We start from the raw sequence: 21,586 nt of genomic DNA on the forward strand, positions 1-21,586 counted from the left end.
TTTCACATTCCCTAGCAGAAATATATTATTGAATGTGAATACAAAAAAACACCCCCAAGATGTTAAAATACTGTGTCTTGAATTGAACTTTAAAATCATAGTAATTGACAGAAGTGTCACATACAGTTGTAGTATAACTGTTCTCCAACCCCTTTTCAGTAACAGTAATAAATATAACTTCTTTAAAATAGCCAAGTACAGTAAAGAGTGTCTTTAATACTCAATACATTCTATAAAGATATAACCCAAGACGTATTTACTCTGAAACACTTCACTACCATATGGTATACTGCACTAAGACTGAAAACTGCACAGGGCTCTCCATATTTTATTTCATACAAGTAGTAGCAGAGAGTAACATCATTTTGTAACAATTTGTTCAAAACCATGGGATTAGTAGAATAACTACAACTGGAATAGAGCTGTCTTTTCCTAGCAAAAAAACCCCAAACAGAACAGTCTCTACCCGTTTTGACTCTTAGGAGAAAAGAAAATAAGGAAGATTTAATAACACTGCACTTAAGAAGTCTTTGAGATACAGGTTTCCTCTCTCCCACCAACAGTAACATGGGTTGAAATTTCAAATAACAGGTAACCTAATTCTGGCAATTCTATCATTTCACTCACACACAGTAAAATATGCTAGGTCTTCCAGGTGGGACAGAGTAAGGGTCATATTTGATAAAGTGTGCCTCTTTTGAACATGCACGGCTCTTGCAGTTTTCAGTAAGAGCTATCCATTATGTAGAGGACAGCATGAAACCCTTCTGGAAAATGGGTAATCATGAATATACGCTTCACATCTGGTTTTAATTTTGTTTATTTTACACTCAGTAGCAAGAAGAAAACAGTTCAAAAGCTATTGCAAAAGTCAAACCAGGTATCTACTTTGAGTAGTTTTTCGTAAATTTCCATATACTTTGGAAAAGAAAATTAAGTTCTAAGCTCACTACACAGTTTCTTAAAATACCTCAATAAAGTCCTTAACTAAACTGGAAACAGAACAGTGAAAAATCTGTAAGGATTAAGTGTATAAATTTAGGGGGAAAAAAATCCTGAAAACAATCTGAAGATAAAAATTACATTTTCCATTCACTAACCTGTTCAACAGCTGTTTTGTCTTTCTGTCTTTCTTAGGATATAGCTATTAAGAAGAAATTTACACTTACCTGAACTAGAATTCTTGGCCTCTGAGGGGATGGAAAAGGAACTTTATGCATGAAATGGGAAATGTGTCTAGAGGAAAAGAAAAATGTTGATTTAGTGTAAATTATAAGCTTAAACTGCTATACCTCAAGACAAAATTATTGCCAGTAAGATTAATTATTATATAAAAATGACACATACTTATTCAGAAAACAGAGAGGAAAGAAAAAAACCCCAAAACATTCACCCAAATGCTACAGGGATATTCTGACCTTCAAAAACCTATTTTTCTACTAGAGACAACCAAAATGGCAGGACAGATTACCTTTCAGACTACAAACTTGGTTTCTGAGACTGAAAAATTACAAGGAGCTTTTCTTTAAAGAAAAAAATAATAATTTGTAAAGTAGAAATATTCATGTTTGAGTATCATAATACCATTTTATAATCATTCGTTTGAAACTGGCTTGAAATAGCACTATACCTCAGAGACTAGCACTGGTTATTTGCAAAAAAATATTCACAGCTGAGTATCAAGGAGAATCATTAATTTCATCCATTTTCTTCACATCCATTTTCTTCAGTTCCAAATACAAATGTTATGTAAGATTTCTGATGAAAAAAGTGTTAAATTTTTTCCATATACTACAAATACAGAAAATGTTTTTAAAATTTGAACAAGTTCTCAGTTTTATGAATTGATTAAACTTCGAAAAATTCTAAAAGCATAAGAATTCTGCATAATACACACTTTCACATTAAAAGATACTACATGCAATCAGTAGAAACTAAGGAAGAAACAAGTAATTCATCATAAACTGCATGCTGCAGCACATACTTTACTGTGATTTCTATGACTCTTATCTTTATGACAGAGACAACCAACAAAATTTTGAAGAAATTCAGGCAAATCCACAAATAAGCACTGATTTATAAAGACTTATTTTACATGTTTCTGATTCAAAGCTACGTATTTCATATGCATATTGCAGTGGGCTGCACATTACACCATTAGGTGTATGCAAAACAGATTTTTACTGTGTTTTTAATTGTGTGTGCTTGTACTCAGCTTATAGAACTGCAACAAAAAGTTAGTCACATAACTGGCATCAACCAGAAGCAGTCTTGTGCCTTCTCTTCACCATTCCTCAATTGAGCTCCTTTGTGTCAGCATCAATGCCTGTGCAGCCACATGGCAAATGAGAATGGGAAAGGAACTGGGCTGACAACAGATTTGGGGTTTTGTCTTTATTACCAGTGTATGAAGAAGACTGTTGCAGAAATATGGAACCTACAAGCAAACATCAACGGAAAGGTCTGCTGCTTGCAGAAGCAGGGCTGACCGAAAATGTTCAAGTATGCACGTATGGCAGAGACAACTTCATCATCAATTAACACCCAAAGAAACTAGGCTAGATGCTATATTAGTCTTGTGCAAGACAGTGTAGCTGTATTTACATTATCCACAGTAAATTGACCAGTTTACAAACCAGAATAAGCAAATAAATCTGTAAAATCAAAATTCATAAAACATTATATTTACTTCTATTTTTATCCAGTCCCAAATCTGAAAAACCAAAAAGTTCTCAGCCCCCCCCCAAAAACACAACCAAGATCTTTTCATTATCAGAAGCTTACACTATCAGAATTTTAAAATTCTGATAAAAATAATGAAGTGGATAAACAGTCACCAAAAAATGCTTAATCCACGAAGTCAGAGTCTCTGACAAAAGTTAATATTGAAGTTTAATCAGAAAAAAAAAAGACTAATGTGCAATAAAATAAAAAAGCAAATACTGCACTTGAAATCTGATGCATTAAAAAGTGATGTTAGCCTAGAAATATTAAATAGTATTATGCATCAATTACAGGTATCAACCACTTCTTGGATGTAAGGATTTCTCTACATTTTAAAATGTGAAATCTTTATGTGAGAAGGAAATTAAATTTATCACAAATAGAGGAGAATTACTAGTGTAAAAAACCTCAATCTGGTTTGTTCTCTCTCATTAGACAACAAATAGGCATTTGAAAAAATGCAGAACTATGTATTTCATTCTCCTAACAACATATGCAACATTAAGAAAGGATTTGTAATCTTTCCCCTCCTAATCACTGTGCTAAAGGGGGCAAAGCTAATTAAAAAAGGTTTTCAGAGATATCTTCGCAGGCACTGAAGTCACAAATAAAAATCTGGGCTTTTTCAAGGAGTAGGTAAAGATACATTTAATCAATGGAGAAAAGTGCTTCATCTAGCATAACCATTATATTTAACGTTTGATGACTAAAATCAAAAGGATATGATAGGAAACTCAGAAGTAAAACCAGAGCTCTCATCAACTGAAATTACTACAAAAATTTTTGAATTTACTTACTTCTCAATGGGTAGGACATGTGGGCCAGAAATGGAGTAACGATACAGAAAGGTAAGAAACTTCTTGAAAGCATCAAAGAAAGGCCAGTGAGAGAGAAGACAGATGCATTTATTTGTTTGAACTGTTCTGCATGTGTCTGACTTTCCTTCAACAGCAGCTGCTAATCCCAGTTGAGATTTTTGTTTCTCTGAGAGATTCTCTTCAGGATACAGTTCATAAAACTGAATAGCAGCACCATACACCTGCAAAAAACACAGTTTATTTGAAGTCAATAAATCTGCCTCAGTCTTCAAAGCAATCTAACAAACCCCAAACGTGCAAGGAAAATCAAGTCTATGTTACTGTTTGAAAAGTTACATTAATTCATCATCTTCTGAAACAATCTATTCCGGAATATTCTTGTAGCTGTGAAAATTCAGACTGTCTATTATTTATTTAAAATACTTAATGTCACATGAGAAAAAGTAATTTATGAAACCATTTAAGTGAGAGAAAAATAATCATTATACAGAGTACAACTACAGTCAACTGCTCCTACAATTGCCTTTAAAGCTATTTTGGGAATCCTTTATATACAATTCAAAGCAGTATTCCTCTGACATCCAATTTACTTTTTTGAACAAGTATTTACATGCAAGGTTGTTTCCATGCTTGCAATAAAAATAGTATACTTACATGTATATGCAGTCAGAATTTTTACAGCTCTCTAGTTTCAAAGACTAACATGATTGGAAAGCAAAAGGAATACAGGTTTATATGATCAACAGTCCAGCAGTGAAATAAATGCAAGTCAGTCTTTAAAGTAGTCTTGGATATAAGCCCAAAAGAAGAGATTCAAGTTTGTCTATGAAAATACGCACTACCATCATCCCGAACAGATAAGCAACCAAATTTTTCAACTTAAATTATTAGCAATATCTTTTTAAACTTTAAAAATACCTTTTCTGCAGAAGCTCCAGTTAGTACAAACGTCGAAAAAACTGGGAGAGGGTATTTACTGTTAGACGGCCAACATTCAATAGTTGCACCCATAGGCAGACAAAAAAGAGGCACAGATTCTGGTAATGGGAATGATTCATAATCTTCTTCAGGATACCTGCATATTAAACCTAGAAAGGCAATTTGTAAAGAGGCAGTTACGTAAGGAATAGCAGAGATATATTTGCAATAGCTCACGTTACAAAAAATGCCCAGAAAATTCATATATAAGCATATACTAACTTCAGAAGATCAATAAAGTTGTAAAGATGGAAAGGGGTGTCACGCTGGGTCTATGGAGAAGTCACCTCACTAAAAAACTGCACTCAAGTCCTACCTGCTGTTCTTGGAACTATTCATAACTAATTTATCTTTCTCTGTTTGCAGGTTGTGTGCATCTCAGCTATTATTATAATAGTTCACATTGATCACTAGTATGAGGACAGATTTAAAATTTAGTTAAAAAACGTAACCTGGATAATTGAAAAATAAGACCGATGTTCTCAATTATGATGGCAATTAATTCTTGCCAACAAAAGTTTCCCAGAAAATCTGATAATAATATTATTTTTAGTATCAATAGAATCAAAGCAATTAATTATGCTGATTCACCTCTGCTGAGGATTCGGCTAATATGCCAGGCTCATGTGTTAAGACTTAAAGACAGCTGTAAATCACCAAGTTCTGAAGCAGGGGCTCTTAACATACAGGCCATACACATCATCCAGCTGTAGCAATCTATCCTTTCCTATTGCCAACCCCAGGAACTCCAAACTGAGAATGAATATCACGTGAAAGGACTTAGGATTTCTCTGTAATACAGAACACAATCACTACACATTCTTTCCTAATACACAGTGAATTATTAGTACGCAATAAAAAATGGTAATCAAGAAGGACAGTGTTTTTTTCCCCTCACTCATGAAAAAAAAATTCTGTGCAAGCTACTACCAGATGTAGGGCCTTTTAAAATTTTTATTTTGTTTACAAGTTCATTGTCCACCTTTCAGTTTGTAAACAACAGTAGTTTAAGACTGAGAGCAGCATCTCACAGGGATGTAAGTGAATTAAAGCCTGAATCAGGCTCAGGACTTGTACTCAAACAAAATCAGGGGTTAAAAAACAAAAACAAAAAAACCAACAAACCAACACATTTCATCAGAGCCATAGCAAATCTGTCTTACAAATATATCAACAAAATAAAGATGATACACAATCCAAAAACACCTAAAGAGATAAATGCCACTGATGTTCAGGGCAGCGTGGAAGTTCCACATTATTCTTCAAGATGTTTCTTAAAGAAAGTGATCATGAAAATGCATCAAATAATTTTTGTGGTATTTTCTTCTGCGTATATACAATATTAAGAGACAGTTATCAGCAACAGGTAGGCACAGAGGTTTGTAGAAACCTGTTAAAATACAATGAAGCTTCTAATTAAAAGCAAGTTTTAAAACAAAATTGTCATGATACATAATTCTAAGGCTTATTTTAGGACATGTTTTTAAAAGAATTCTTCAGGGATAGCTTCCTTTTTGGGTAATGCAAAGACTGTGTCTTTGTCAAATAATTCTTTAATAGACAAAAGTATTAAATTACAAATAAGCCTGTATATCCTAAAGATAAAAAAGCTATATAGTAGTTACATACCAGCTTTATACGATATGGTGTTGGTTTTTGCCACAGACTTTTTATAACATAAATACACTGCTGATCCCCACTGTAAAACAAAAGAAATTATCGGATTACGTGATGAAGTACAACAACAGGACCTAACAGAAAACAGTGGAGGCAAACCTTCTCTTCCGTGTTTACATAGAACCATAACGTACACACAAAACCACAGAGCATTAACATACAGGAATTTTGGGCCTACTACGCTATTTTTTCTGACAATGGCCACAAACATAACTGAAAGACAAGTACTGTGTTCGCCCTGAGCTAACCAATCCATGGCAGGCCCCCGCCTGGTCTCTGCAACAGAACTGGTTTATATACTGAAGCATGACATCTATAAATTCTTCTCTGAAATATTTATTAACACAACTACAGAATTTTAAGTATAGCTGTCATCCATATAAATATTTAAACCTTTCTCCATTTTGTTAAACTTCTGGATTAAATGTGTCTATAGACACATACACACATGCACACATTTTTATACACACACACACAGATTGTAATGTTTCCATTATTAACTACATTTGTTTATTACTTTAAGTTAATACTTTATTTTCTTTTGTGCCTGCATTTTTATTTTAATCATGCTAATCTTTAAACCTAATTAATTATTCCATCTGTGATTTCACGGTCTGTGAAACACTGCACCACAATGTCATTTTTTTGCAGCTTCTAAACAACAATTTCTTTTCTGGTACTGTTAATGTTTTTAAATATTTTTAAAGTTCTGAATTTCTGGACATGAAAACAAAGAACACGGAAAGCCACAGAATGGAAAAGACCAGCACCCTTTAAGGGCACACAAAGCTTTTAGAAATGTGAGAAAGATAAAACAATTTCTGTAGGATGACAGGTGACAAGTTCTCAAGGATTAATCCAAAACTGCTGAAGTCAGCACTAAAAAGACTATCTGCTCCAAGACTTCGAAAAAGACTTTGTTCTAAGCAGGAACAAAGAAATGTAATCCTCCAACTCTTCCAAGACTTGAATTATCTTTGAAGAGCGCTTATCACAGTTTTTCACAAGGTATTCTGAGAACTGTCACAAATACTCCACACACATTACATCACTGAGTATCAAGTGTTCAAAATCCAGATTTACAATCTTACCATACTATTATTAAGATTCTTGTCAACCTTGCAGAACGTATGTGGAGGGGTCTCTCCTTTACTTGGTATGATTATACATATATCCGTAACAGCCAAGGTGTTTTGTGTCATGTTTTCAGATGCTCTTCGGTAAGTGATGTACACTCTCTGTGATGAAGCACTGCCACTAATATTAGCAGGCCGACCATATGGAGTAGTTTGAATTATTTCACAACCTTGCTTTACTCTTTCTTTCCCATCATATAAAACCCTAGTTAAAATGGGATGAACAAAGTCAGAAGGCACTTTTTTTTTTAACACTTTGAATACTTACACTATACTAAGAGTTATAACTGAATAGCACTAATTTAATAGCAGCTCTTGTTTCATCTCTGATCAAAACATTTTTACTGACAATTTCCAGTCACATTACATCACATTGCATTCTAACAGAAAAGTTTTGTGATGAAGCTATACTAGTTTTTCCTCACATATAATTTTTCTAAGTGTTTTGTTTACTGCAAAATAGTTTTCAGTTCTATTACAGATGCTTTGCCTGATCCTAAGAACACTCTACAACTCACCTCTTCTCAATCTGTATTAAATAGGTTAAGCATCTTATCTCAACCCAAATATATACATTCAAAGTCATAAATGGCTTTGACAGCTCCAAAATGCAAAGAATTACAGCTATCATTAAAATCTACTCAGCATGCATTTTTCCTACCATACTGGGTTACAGTATGCTCAAGTCAACAAATATCTTCTGGTTCAGAGTTTTGCCTTACATTAAAGAAGTATGGTATTTCAATAAACCTGCCTTATTTGCTCATTAGTCAAACAAAACTGCCAAAATCACCTACCGGAACAGAAAAGAACAACTCACCCCAAATCAGTAAGTGGGGGCTTATCCCTTCCTCGACGATAACACAGGTATATTTGTGGTCCTACAAGACTGCCATTATTGAGATCTGCAGACAGTCCTGAGGGAGTAACATCTATGCATTTATATCCCTGAGGAACTTCCTCCCCCAGAGATTTATTAAGTACTGTTACATCTGTAATAGGTTCTTTTGGTTTAGCGATTTTATGGCAAGCATCATTGAAGTGGATTTCTTCCTCTAGTGGTTTCGAAATATCCGTTAATCCCGCGACAACAAAGTAGTCAGCAACACGAGCCCCTTTGTCTTCCATCTTCCATTACAAGATGTTATAACTGGTAAGAAAGAAATAAGTTATCAGTATTTTTAAAGGCAATCGTAAGATATCGGAAATAATAAAATCACGTTTATTTTAAAAACCAGAAAATTTGCAATAATTTAAATGAAAACACAATAGAAGAAATTAAAAGAAAGAAAATCATCATCAGATCACGTAATATTTTTCATTTGTAATCACAATCTTTCTAATTTGGAATTCCGAGTCACAGTTTTCCAAGATTTAACAACTCAGATTAGAAAATTCAAATGGCCTCTTTTCATTAACTTACACACTACAGTAGCTGAACCAACAGGAACAGTTACAACAAAATACTGTGCAAAGTTCTGCAAATAGTTCATTACTTCAAGTTCATGGTTGAATCAAAAAGTAGTTCTCATGTATTCTGCACATAGTCTTATTATGGCACCGTGTTCCCCGTGACAATGGATCTTCTAAGGCATGACCTGCAATTAATTTGCTTCCTGAATATTAAAGGTATATGCAAAGGCTGTCTTGACTATTTTAAAGATATAACTCTAGTATTTGCAGCCATGTCATCCTATAAGATTTTACATCAGATACCAAGGCCAGATCTTCTTGGAGTATTTTTGCAGGCCGTAAGTTGATACCATTTTATTTTACTGTGTTTTGCAACTCAGGTCCTTGATATGCAACCCATGCATAGCCAGCAATATACCAGCCTTTATACAGAACATTTAAACCGAGTCAACTTCCATGGACTACAGACCACTGTGAAACAAAAACATTCAAGACCACGTGAAGAAGTTTTTCATAATGAGAAGACAGTCCTGCTGTTCCAGCCAAATTGCGTTGGGAAATTACATTCTTTCTTCCTGGGTCATATTGATCTTTATATATGAATTCTTTCTGTATAGTGATTTTCTGGTTTTTGGTTGGTGGATGGTTTGTTTTTGGTTTTTTTTTTTTTAGTGTTTGCTACCAATGTTGTAAATTAACTTCAGCTCAGGACAAAGTAACATCTATAGGATGAAAAGATGGCCTTGCAAACAATGCACTGCACTACCTATCAGGAGGTTCAATTTCTTCTTTGTCAGAGACTCCTGGATACCTTTGCAAGTCACTTAAGCGTCATGTCACATTTAATAGCTGGGTTTTGCAAATAAAGAAAATACTTTCCACGGTTTCATGGAACACTGAGAAATAGGCTTAAACTGTTTATCTAAATCACCCATATCTGCTGGAACCTCAATAAAGTAGCTTCAGGAAGTTTACTGTCATCAAGTTCCAGACTTCTTAAACCAGACATGATATTTAAAACTCACTTTTGTTGAATTAATTTTGTTTGGGTGTAAAATTTTTTCACGAGAGAAACTTAAAATACAGGAGTCTGAAGAGCTTGCTAATGTTCAGAAACTCAAAAACCAGAATTTAAAACTGTTTGAATGGTTGGTACAAGACTTCAGTTCTCGTGTCATTTTTATTTCATCTGCTTTATTTCCCTTTATTTTCTGCTCTAGGTAGCAAGTATCAAGCCTTATCAAACTTCATACAATTATAATTCTTGGGCTTTACCAACAAATCTTCATTAAAAGAAGCAAAATAAAATTAGACATCTTTCACTGGAAATTAAGAAAATTATTTCCTAAATTGATACTGTGCATTTAATCAAATTGCTCAGATTTCCAGCACCAGCCCCTGCTCAGGAAGAAAAAAATGTCAGCCTGTGCCTGACTACTATATCAGCCTCATCCACCAGTGCAAGAAAGGCAATTCCATCTTCTGGCTCTTATTTTGTAGGTTGTTTTTATTTTGTTGGAGCAACTGACTTGTCTGGCTTCTAAAGTTGCAAGGAAATGAGTAACAGTTTTTATTTAAGGATTATTTACATTATTCAAGAAAATACCAAGAAAACCCCACAAACCATCAGACTTTTGTTTCTTTCTATATAGTTAATGATCAATATGGGACACTTGAGAACACGATTACTGGGAAACAATCATCTATATAAAGCAGTGTAACAGTTTGTAAATGAACTGTTCAGCTTGCTTTCTGAGAGAAGAGAGAACGCACTTACAAAACTGTGCTTAATTTAGCCTAAATTCAATTATTTCAAAAACATCTGGAATACGTTACTCAATTAGCAGTATATAGCGTAATAACTACAAACTCAAACTTCTCTGAGTGATATATCCAAAGACACACAAATTCAACCACTGCATATGCTGCCTATTACTTCACTGTACATCTGGCTTCAGCAAATTCAGAATGTAAGTTTCATAAAGCATCTTTAAACTCTAACATACAACCAAACACTAATATCTTTCAGCTAACGCAACTTAAGTTCTAAATATTTTGTAACACTAACAATTCTCTGTAAAACTATGGTATACTACATTTTAACTAGCAAAAAAACCTTTTAACTTTACCAACCAACACTGACTCTAAATCAATGGATAAGCAGTAACAGTGGTGGGGTTTTTAAGCTACAACACACAGGGCAAGCATTTGCTCTGAAGTCCAAAAAAACCAACTACTTAAAACATGCAAGGGAGTGTAAGTAGTAGCTTTTAAAAAAGTATCATTTGAAAATGCATCAAGAAATGCACAAAGAAAATAATGAATACTTTAGAACATAGATCAGAAAAGAGCTGTGGTCAAAGATACAAGACAGAGGGTGTTCTATGAATGTATATATATACACACACCAGTATAAACCCCAAAATACTCCTCAAGAACTGCGGAGGAAGAAAGAGTTGGCTAAGTAAAAGCTACCAACTAAACAATTTAAGCTCAATGCTTACCCCATCATGAGCTCTAGTGAAAAAGTTTTCAATCAAAAGACAAAAGGTAGACTGAAAGCTAAGTCTTGCATGGTTGTGTATGAAAAATGCCCTGTAACCACAGGCTCAGTACAAAGCAACAGAAACACTACGAAACTGAACTATGCCTTAGTGATTCTAAGTTAGAAAAATAGAAAGTTTTGTTACTTTTCTCAGTAGCATTATTTCACATAAATACACCACTTTCTAGAGTGCTTCACAAAGCCTTTTAAGTTGAAAACAAAACAGTATTTTAGGAATAAAAATTTATACAAACTATGACTGTTAAAATAGCAACTAAGTCTTACAAATTCAGTGTATTAGCAGTACACTATTCCAGTTTAATTAGCCAAGACAGCATTACAAATAAACAGAAAGATATATATACACATCATACTGAAGAATCATACCTACCTCACAATTTAAGCCTCACTATTCATTATTTCATATTAATTTCATAGCAAAAGTTCTTAAATTCAAACATTCATTTTTTCCCAAAACCCCTTTCAAGCAAAACTGGGACAAGGTCTCCTCATTTAGAACCAGTTAAAATTAGAATCCCCTACATACAAACACCTGCTATCACACAAATTTGCTTCCTAAGGTTACAGCAAGTAATAACACAAGTCAGCAAGACTTTCATAATTTAATGCAGCTTTTACAGAAGGCGGGGGGCGCGGGGAAGGCCTAGCTTATGATGTATCATCCCTTCCGATCTGCCCCATCCCTGGCAGTGTCCAAGGCCAGGTTGGACGGGGCTTGGAGCAACCTGGCTTGGTGGAAGGTGTCCCTACCCAGGCAGGGGGGTGGGACTGGATGGGCTTGAAGGTCCCTTCCAACCCAAACCATCCTATGATGATTCTGCGATCTTTGCCTTCTGATACAAAGGCTTCCAGCTAAAAAAAAAAAAGGTATAAAATGCAAAAGATATCAAAACAATTCAGTGGTATTTTATTCAAGCCAACTTCAACTTTACTACAGCTACTGTGATACTAAAATTTTCAACATCTGTTTACTGTGAGAACATACTTACGCAAAATTTATGTTAACAGACCCCAGAAAGAAGATATATAATGACAGCTAATTCAGTGACAAATAATCGTTCTGTAAAAAGCAATTTCACATAAAGTGAAAAATCTGAATAATTTCTCTAGAAACTCTTACAAATGAAGGTATTCCAAAGCATGTTAAAATTATATGCATCACGAAGTACTGCAAGTCAACCTCCAGGTAAGAAAAAAACCAGAAATAATGTCACACTGTACAAGGGTTTTGCTTGAAACAGCAGGTCCCAGGTGAAATTCAACATTAACAGTGTCACACTGAGAAGCAGCTACTGTTGCTTCTCTACACTTGGACAATGCCATGGCATCATAAATGTAACCTCTTACAAAAGTCCCTGGAAACAAGTGCAATATATAGTCTTCGAGCCATCTCATGACAACCATTTTAAACGAACTGCATATAACTAATACCCCTACAAATTAAGCATGATAAACATCAGTAAAAACCACTTTATGCTTGCAAATAGCAAACTGACTTGTAAGAACTTACTAAAAAACACACACAGACTTTGCAGATCATAACTGTACAAATGTGGGAGAAAAGACGGCTTTCTGCAGTTTCTAAAAATATGGGAACAGGGGATACAATCAGATGATCCTGCCACAGATCCACAAACTATTACCTTGATTACTTTGCTGAAAGACAAACTGTAAACTCAGTTTCATTGTTTATTCAATTTCATTTTTCAATATCAACGTATTTCTTCATAAACATTTAGGAAGTATTAATAATTTTCAGTAACTGTCACCACTGGTGTAATTGATAGGTGCTGGCATTTTAGCAACTGTGCAGAAGAGATTAATCTGAAAAATCAGCTTTGTGATCTAATGCTATAGATATATTACTAGTGTTAAGAGAACCTGTCTGCTGCAAAGGGCAAAACAATCTGCTATTACAAGATGATCAGGAGGTTTACAGGAATTCCATGTGGCTGACCCTTTTGTGATAAACTATCAGTGGGACCTTGATCTAAACCTGAATTCAGAAAGCAGAGCATATTATGTTAACTTATTCTGCATCCAAAAAAGTTTTTTTTCTATTTGCTACAAGCTACACACAACTTTCATATAGAAAGCAAACAAAAATTGAAAGGCATGATTTTATAGCAGCTCACACAAAACAACTAAATCTGTGTCCAAGCTTTTTGAACAGATCACATTTTTCATTCAAATACTATAAGAGGGAAGTACACATCAGCTTTTTCCCCATCACATGACCAGAAATAATGTGGATGTGCCGTATATTCCATCTCTGCAGCAGCAACCAGGCATGATGTTTCATGAAGCAGAGTTCACTACAGAGGCACTAGACCATTTTCAAGGAAAAAGATACTGATACAATTCATACAACCTGCTCCTACCCACAAACCTTTGTAGAGGTAACTTGTTATTGGGCCCCAGACAAGAACAACTGCTCTAGCAGTGCCAGCTTCTTTCCAGGAGTTCCCCAGATAGCAAAAAGGGTTTACTTTATGATTTTTGCATGTGCAAGAGATACACAACTTGTGAAAGATAACAGTAAGGACTGTCTGACTAGAACAGTTGCACCAGTCCACCTCTGGCAGACACAAATACAACTGCCTTGTAATCTTTTAATCTTGTCTTTATTTCCATTCCATCATGCATTTTCCTTTGAGAACATTAAATAGCTTATCAATTTGAGGTCCATTTTCTGTCTAAAGCAGATGACATTTTACCCTGTTAACATCTCTTTGGAGTCAGGCTATGTTTGTAAACAAAGAATGAATGGCTCCTAGCATAGGATGGAAACCAGTGCAGTGCTCTGCAACACCCTTTTTTTAAAACACTCCTAAGCTTTATCAAAAATTGTGTTGGTTTTTTTTAATTAAAGCATTCATCATATAATCACTTTCCAAGAACTTCCTTTGAAGGTACATGAAGAGTAGACAACCAAACAAAGCAATGACCAATTTTTAAAACTTGCCAGTAAAATTCTAACAGCCCCTAGGATTTCAGTCTCATATGTGTACTGCTGCATTACCCTGCCAACACACAGAAATGCGGTGGCTAGTCATGCAAGAGCAAAATGAAGTTAACCGGATCAGTCAGTCCTGCTATGGCTACTCAGAACCATTTCTCAGGCATGAGGCTGCACAAATCACATGACAGCTCAACAGTCTTGAGAACATGTAAGTGCCAAAGTTGCCTGGCAAAAGTGACAGACAAGTTTGGGTTCCCCTCCCCCCCGGTATATTCTTCATAGCAAGCAAACAATCCTGGGAACCAAGTGGAAGCACCTAAAACATCACAGGAATTCTTTCAAGTCAGAACACAAGTCTTTTGAAATCTCTACCAATGTGTTCCCTACCTTTTCATCAGGGCATTGCTTCTACACTTTGCCTCTCTTGCTGTCAGCCAGGCTTTAACATAGACTTCTTGTTAAAGTTTCATTCCCTACAGAAACAGTAAAAACAACAATTAAACAATGTACACATTTGTTGAAACTTACACTTAGCACACATTCCAAGCATCAGTCACATTAAATGAACATTGTGAACTGTAGGAGTCCCTTGCTAAGACAAGGTTACATTAAAAAAAAGTGTATGGAAACCAGGATTTAAACTGGTTTAAAATAAAGAAACAAAATATCAAGTTTTACGCTGCATTGATATTTTAAGAGTGTAAACAACATTTCATGCTTTAAAAAACTAAAATCAATCAAAGAACGGTTGAGCCAGACACTTCAAATCATTTCAACTCTTCCGCTATTTTCTGATAAATACCTTCTGTGTCTATTCATAGAACACTTTCACAGCTAGGTAACACCTTTTAGCTCAATAACCTCTCAAAGTCTACTTCAAGACACTGTTGCTCTTTGCAAGATTATGGTATTTAAACAGATGCTTTTTACTCCACAATAAGCAATACACATGTACTCTTCCATGTAGCCACCTTATTCCCATTCCCTGTTCTTGCAGCTAGGGTTACAGTCTGCTTGCCATTTACTGTCAAAAATTCACTTTTTTTTCAGGTATGGTAAACACTAGTATGACCACTTTTAAACACTGGTAGGACCCCAGAGAGCTTGAGCTTGTATTTGACACCGAGGCATGCGCAAGCCAGGCAGCCTGTGCTGCATTTAAGTATTTTGATGCAACAGCACTCCACTCCAGGACTGAGGAGAATACCTCGCTGGAGACTTCCAGACTTCAATCTCCCAGAACAACTCGTTAGCATCAGCAAGGCTGTAGTCAAAAATAAACTTTGCCTAAATGAGGCCAAGACTTGGAGAACGCTCTAGGAAGATGACTGTGAGAAGATGCAGAAAACAAATTGTAATGTAAGCAAGGCTAGGAGGAAACACATCTCAGGGGGAATTAAGCAAACCATGAAAGATTTGCTTCAGTTCCTGAAATGGCAAAAAGCGGGGAAAACCCCCTACACTAGATGATCGAAATTACATTTTTGGGAGTACAAAGTTCAAGATTCTGTTTATAACCCCAGCCTGCAAGACCAACTTATTTCAGATCAGGCAGAAGCAGTCAGCACTGCTAGCTCATGACTCCTGCAGCAAGGGGGCTGGGGGGGTGTGTGTATGTGCGCGACAGCGCAGAGAGCGAACCAGCCCCTGGTGCCGGTCCTTCTAATCCACAAGCACCAGTTTCAGTCACTTACTCTTCAGTAACTGACTTTGAACATTTTCACACAAGCCTACAAAGAGAGCACGCAGCAGTAGCACTACGTATTTTTGCCCAATGAGAAACTACAATTTTGTCTAATGATCTGTAATATAAAGTTTCCAGGAGTGTCAGAAGTTATGATTTTAAGGATCACCCACAGACCTCAACCACAGCTGCAAAAACTAAGAAATAAGCAGTATTAGCATATGAATAATTTCCCAGTGGACACTTCAAAAAACATGTTTCCTAGTCCACTCTCTGGAAAGTCAAGGAGGAGAGTTAAGGGAAAGAAAAAGAAAAATATACCTTCATGCATTACAAGGAGACTGCTGCCAGTGTACCTGCAGCTGCGTTTCGTAGTACTTGCAGCTTGTAGAGCATATTTACAACTAGTTTGTTGTCGTCCACCTATCAGGTAAAAGATCCACTTGTTCAAGAAACAAGATGCAAAGGACCTACATTATCACCTCAATACAACCAGAACTTCTCATCGCATTTTTATTTTTCAGTAGGATCTTGCCTATACTTTTTCTTCACATTTCCTACTACTACAGTTAAACAAATTACAGCAACAGAGAAAGCTGCTAACAAACAGGGCTAAAGTGATCACTGCATTACTTTTTAAACCCTATTGCATACATCTGCACTCATGTCAGACAAAGCAGTAATTAATAAGAAACCACTAGCCTCCACTAAACTCCCTTTGGTGCTGCAGTAGTAGCACTAGTGCTAAGAAACATATTGGGATATAAAAAAAAAACAAAACAAGAAAAACCACAGCATTGTTCTGCCCCTAGACATCACAGGGCTAGAATTGCTATCAAGTGTTTTGCAGACCCATTCGCAATCTTCTGTTCCAACTCATGGTTAACACACTCTGATCCAAACAGCTGAGGAGATAATCGTGAGCGCTCAGAAAACTTAGCAACAAAGGATCTCTAAGAGGTGCCCAGGAAACAGAAAAGTGCCGGATAAAAGCGCAGGGACAGAACAGAAGACCATGAGGTTGGGAGCAGAAAACAGGAATACAGGCCAAGAACTAAGGGACAAGCAGATTTGTTCAGTAATGCCTAGGAAGAAAGAAAAATCAGGCCTAAATTCAGAGGCTAATCTAGATTCAGTGGGATTGCTCAGTCAATGAGCAAGGACTCGCCATCTAGAGTTCAAAGCTTGGAGGAAGAAGCTGAGTAACTGGCAGAGAGAAGGCAGGAAGGAACAGACTTCACCCTGAGGGAGAGAGATCAGGCATTTTCTACATCTTCTATACTTTCCAGCATCACCCACCAAGTCTTCCACGTTTGTTCTTCTTTGCTGGTTTTAGTCTCAATAAAATCAAAGCATTTACTAAGAGGGTCTAACAAGGCACAGACAGCTTAGGTGTTTACCACAGCTGTGCCACAGCAAAATCCCATGATATTCATCCCCGACTACAGAAATTCAAGGAAGTGACATTCAAGTATCCCATGAGATTCATGACAGAGAGAAATCTTAACCAGGCCAGTTTTAAAACTTCTACTTTTCTTTCTAGATTACAGTATTTGTGGCCAAAAAGCACAACCAAAGAATGGAAATAATTTCTGAAGTATAACTGTCTTTGTAGGGAGGGATGCACAGAACAATTTATAGCAAATGATAGGGAGGGAAGCCAAGGTAAGCACTATAAAATGTAAATATTACTACAGCCAAAGAAGAGTTCAGGAGGAGAGTTAGTCCATGTTTTTTGTACAACTATGCATTATACAACTTTTAAAAGGAGAAGTCCCCCAAACAGAACCTTCTGTTTTCCTTGGCATAGTAGATAAAGGCAAATGAAAGCAGCAAATCTTCCAAGATTGAACTTCAAACCCAAAATCTGTCACTGAAAACGTCAAAGTATGTGAACCAAGAGCGACAGAAGTAGCCTGCTTTCACCCAGCCATATCTGGATACACACGCAACCACAGTTTAGTTTTGAAGCCATTCTCTACCCAAATTAAAACTCTGAATGCATGGTGTGGTGGGGGAAAAGACAGGTGGGAATTGTTTCCTAACATTTTTTCTACTTTTAAAATACACTTTCATTGTGACTTAGAACATTTAACCTTCTTTTTTTCTCTGGCCCACAAAAATGTCATGTAAGGCAAGAAAACTGGACCCAGCCACGCTGCAAATTACAGACACTGAGTAGATGACCCGCACAGCCTGCGGCTGCAGGGCTGTAACTGCTGTTTGCAGATGATCTACACCACATTGGAAAGGTTTAATGGAGAGGTAACACTGACTAATACCTTCCTCATCTAGTAAAATCTCTACACACAGTTACCAAAAAGTTCATCATCCGCCCCACAGAAAAGTGTGAATGTACCGTTACCAGTCCAGCTACAAATATATCTATCACCTAACATATTGCTGTGACAATCTCCTAGTTAGGTTAGCTAGCAAAGCAATATAAAGCAACATTAGAGTATCCCCCCAATAATCACAGTAAATTACCCGAAGTGCAATGGTATGCTAAGGTAACTACTGCTTCAGAACAGGAGTTAGACATACAAGGTCACTACAAAGTTGTACAATTTGTTACAACACTGCTCCTGTACCAGGATTTAACTGACAGCACTGTGCTGAGCCTCATTACTTTTGCACTTGCAGGATCTGGACAGCATCGACTCTTTCACTGTAATTTTATAGTCAAAATATGCAGACAAACTTGCTGGCATACGGAAGCTACTGGAGCTGGGCCAGATCCTCATCTTGGTTGTACAACTGAGAATAATTCCTTAAGCCCACAAGTTTCTTCTGAAGCTCAAGACAAAACCAAAATTGGAGTCGAGCCTACACTGCCCTTCTCCTTGTTTGCATAATGCTTGCACACAAAAAAGTGGGGGTTTCCTCTTGGGACTTTTTCATTTGCAAGTACATACACAAAACTCATACAGCACACTTACTGCTTGTCCACTTATTTCAAATGGCTAAACTGAAATAATGTCATTAATTAGTATTAATGATTTTTTCCTGACCCAAATTAAAACAAGTCAAATTTTACAGTAAAAATCAAATAGTGAGGATATAATTGGCCAACTAACACCCTTCCTTACTCTTTCCATCCTATTTCTATACCATAGTTCCTCCTTCTTTCACATGCGCACACACACACCCGCCCCTCCGTTAATGTTTACATTAATTTCCTTCTATTTTGGCATCTACAGTAACCCTGTATCTAATACATGAAAATACACTTTGAGGGGGTAAAAATATGCCATTTGAAAACGTAGGGCCACGCTTTCAGAAGTGTTTTGTTTCCACTTCTCCTCCACAATTTCCTTCTGGTACTGTTTGTGCACTCTTTAGGGAACTAGCAGTGACTTCTGCATCACAGACTGCTCCTAAAATGACTGCTATAGATCAAACCTCTGGGCATCACTGCCTCACATAGCCTTCACGGTACGTTTTAATTTTTACTTTATAGTCTGTGGGGGCACTTTATAAGCATACATGCATCGGCAGAGTATTCCCAGACCAGTCATAGACCAAGCTTCCAGACCCGTCATAGACTAAGCCTGAACTGAAGGATAGAAGAAAATATCCAAGGCTTATTATGCAATATAGCAAAGAACCTCATTCACTTGAGGTTATTACTCTGTCAGTACCACTGTTAGAAAACAGCTGATTTTAAGTAGTTGAACAGTGGTGACGCATTCACCATTTGTACGTATTCATCTCCTACCTGTATAGCTATCCTCAGTTATGGCAAGGCGTAACTGGCTTTAGCTTGCAGAGGATTTGCTGCTTTTAGCATGGCATAACATTTCTATCACGGTTTGTGCTCACAGTAGCAAATATTATTTATATACAGGACTGATACAAGGGAATAGATGCAGGGCCTTTTCTGGGCTCTTGCCTACGACCACCCAGCGAGGCTACAGCAGGATGAAGGACACATACAACTCAGACCTTTAAATCTCTACCCTTGCTTTTTGTGAAAGCTCAACCTAAACTTTCTTCAAAGGTGCCAAATCTTTCAAGGGTTTGGTTGGGGGCGGGGGGGCTGGTTTGCTTTTAGGAGAGTTAGCATAAAAAAAGTTTGAAATCTCAATACATCACAGACAAGTCCAATTTAAATAGTTTCTCTTTTACAAACAAGAGAATTGTACTGGAAACACACCAATCCACATAAATTACATCATGCTTTGTTAAGGCACTTAAATAGAAGTTATTTCAGTGTCTTTTTTTGGTCCTTTCCCTCTCTTTTTGAGAAGTATTACAGTTCTTTCCAGGAAACTTCAGAACAAATACCTTAAAAATCCACAGCTACAGATGTATCAAAACCTGAGCTACTGGAACCCTCTGTCAGACAGCAACATACTTTGAAATCACCAATACCTCAAACATAATGTTTGAACAACGTCACATTGATTTTTTTTTTTTTTAATCCAACAAATTGTGCAACATTTTAGCCTCCAAGTTTTTGGTCAGGCCAACACCACATTTTTAAAAACCCAAGGTCAAAGTTGAGTAAAGGACGATGAATGGAAAGAAAACTTCCAGCAAGTCTTCATTTCAGGAGATACTGAAGATTCAAGAAAGGTTTTGGCTAAGTAGTTCTTGTACTAGTCCCTTTCCACAGCCTGCTGATGTTTGACCATGAGTGCAACTGTTCCTACAGTCACTTATAAAAAGCATTTCAATCTACTATGACTTGCAAAACCAACTCCAATTCAGTTGCTAGGAGGTATGATGGAAATAGCAAAAGGATGCTGAAGATGTAAGTGACACTGCAAATTCTTCTTCCCGATTTAAAACTTCAAGATTAACAAATCCCATTATCATTACTCAGCTCAGTCTAGATATCATCTTCCTCTACTTAGGAGTCACAAGACAGTTTTCTCTACCTATCACACACTACAGCAGGAATTTACCTAGAAATTAGTAAACGCCTCAATGCAAAATCCTGTAGATTAGAAACTGCCGGACTCGCTTCTGCACAGTGGTGCCACAATTCCCTTGTAAGAGTGACACAGTAGTTTGAGACACCTTCCTGAAACAATCTCATTCTCTTCAGGAGCACCAGCTAGGCTCTACTCTCTACCTTGCTACTTTCCCTTTCAAGCACGTAATAGGACCAGGTTATTTACATTGTTCCTAATGCTTGACCCAAATCAGCTACGCTCACCTGAGCCCTATAGTGTGTGCCAGGCTATGTCAATATTTGTGCTTTTACTAACTAATAATTAACTCTGGCCACGTAACTACAAAATTGCTAATATTGCTATTAATGCATACAGAAATTCCATTAAGTGCCATACCAGCAATATATCCAAGTAAAGCACAGAGAACAAGCTGTACCTACAACCACCCTGCTACAAGAAGTACAAAAACTCACACATATGATTAGCCATAATACTGGGAAAACATTTCTAAGTAAGCCTGTGTTTGACAAAAAGTGGTCCTCATGCCTTTTGGCCTTACTGCCTGTTGGAACAGGTCTGACCTTTTTGTGCTACTTTGTAGTAAGTTCACTGCTTAAAGGAGGCCATTGGGTAAAGCCTGTTCCAAAGGAGCAGAAACTGCTCACGAACTTCAGCAAAGAACCTCATCCAGCTAGACCCTAGCGTTTCTAGAGTAAGTAAAATATGT

The 21,586-nt window shown here is 36.6% G+C and overlaps 1 protein-coding gene across 4 annotated transcripts in view; it reads right to left on the bottom strand.

Moving 5' to 3' along the window:
* The window catches only part of DENND4A (DENN domain containing 4A), a 56,865-nt gene that overhangs the window by 33,207 nt on the left and 2,072 nt on the right, over positions 1-21,586 (bottom strand). For all 4 annotated transcript variants that reach the window (XM_056345188.1, XM_056345191.1, XM_056345187.1 and 1 more), the window contains exons 2-8: positions 14,662-14,747; positions 8,154-8,483; positions 7,289-7,538; positions 6,150-6,219; positions 4,461-4,630; positions 3,522-3,763; positions 1,170-1,236 (exon numbers count right to left, since the gene is read on the bottom strand). In XM_056345188.1, the coding sequence (XP_056201163.1) occupies positions 1,170-1,236; positions 3,522-3,763; positions 4,461-4,630; positions 6,150-6,219; positions 7,289-7,538; positions 8,154-8,461 (1,107 nt within the window). In that variant the 5' untranslated portion in view covers positions 8,462-8,483; positions 14,662-14,747. The remainder of the gene's footprint in view (positions 1-1,169; positions 1,237-3,521; positions 3,764-4,460; positions 4,631-6,149; positions 6,220-7,288; positions 7,539-8,153; positions 8,484-14,661; positions 14,748-21,586) is intronic.

Source organism: Falco biarmicus, chromosome 7 (genome assembly GCF_023638135.1).
Source record: "Falco biarmicus isolate bFalBia1 chromosome 7, bFalBia1.pri, whole genome shotgun sequence".
NCBI classification, from domain to species: Eukaryota; Metazoa; Chordata; class Aves; order Falconiformes; family Falconidae; genus Falco; species Falco biarmicus.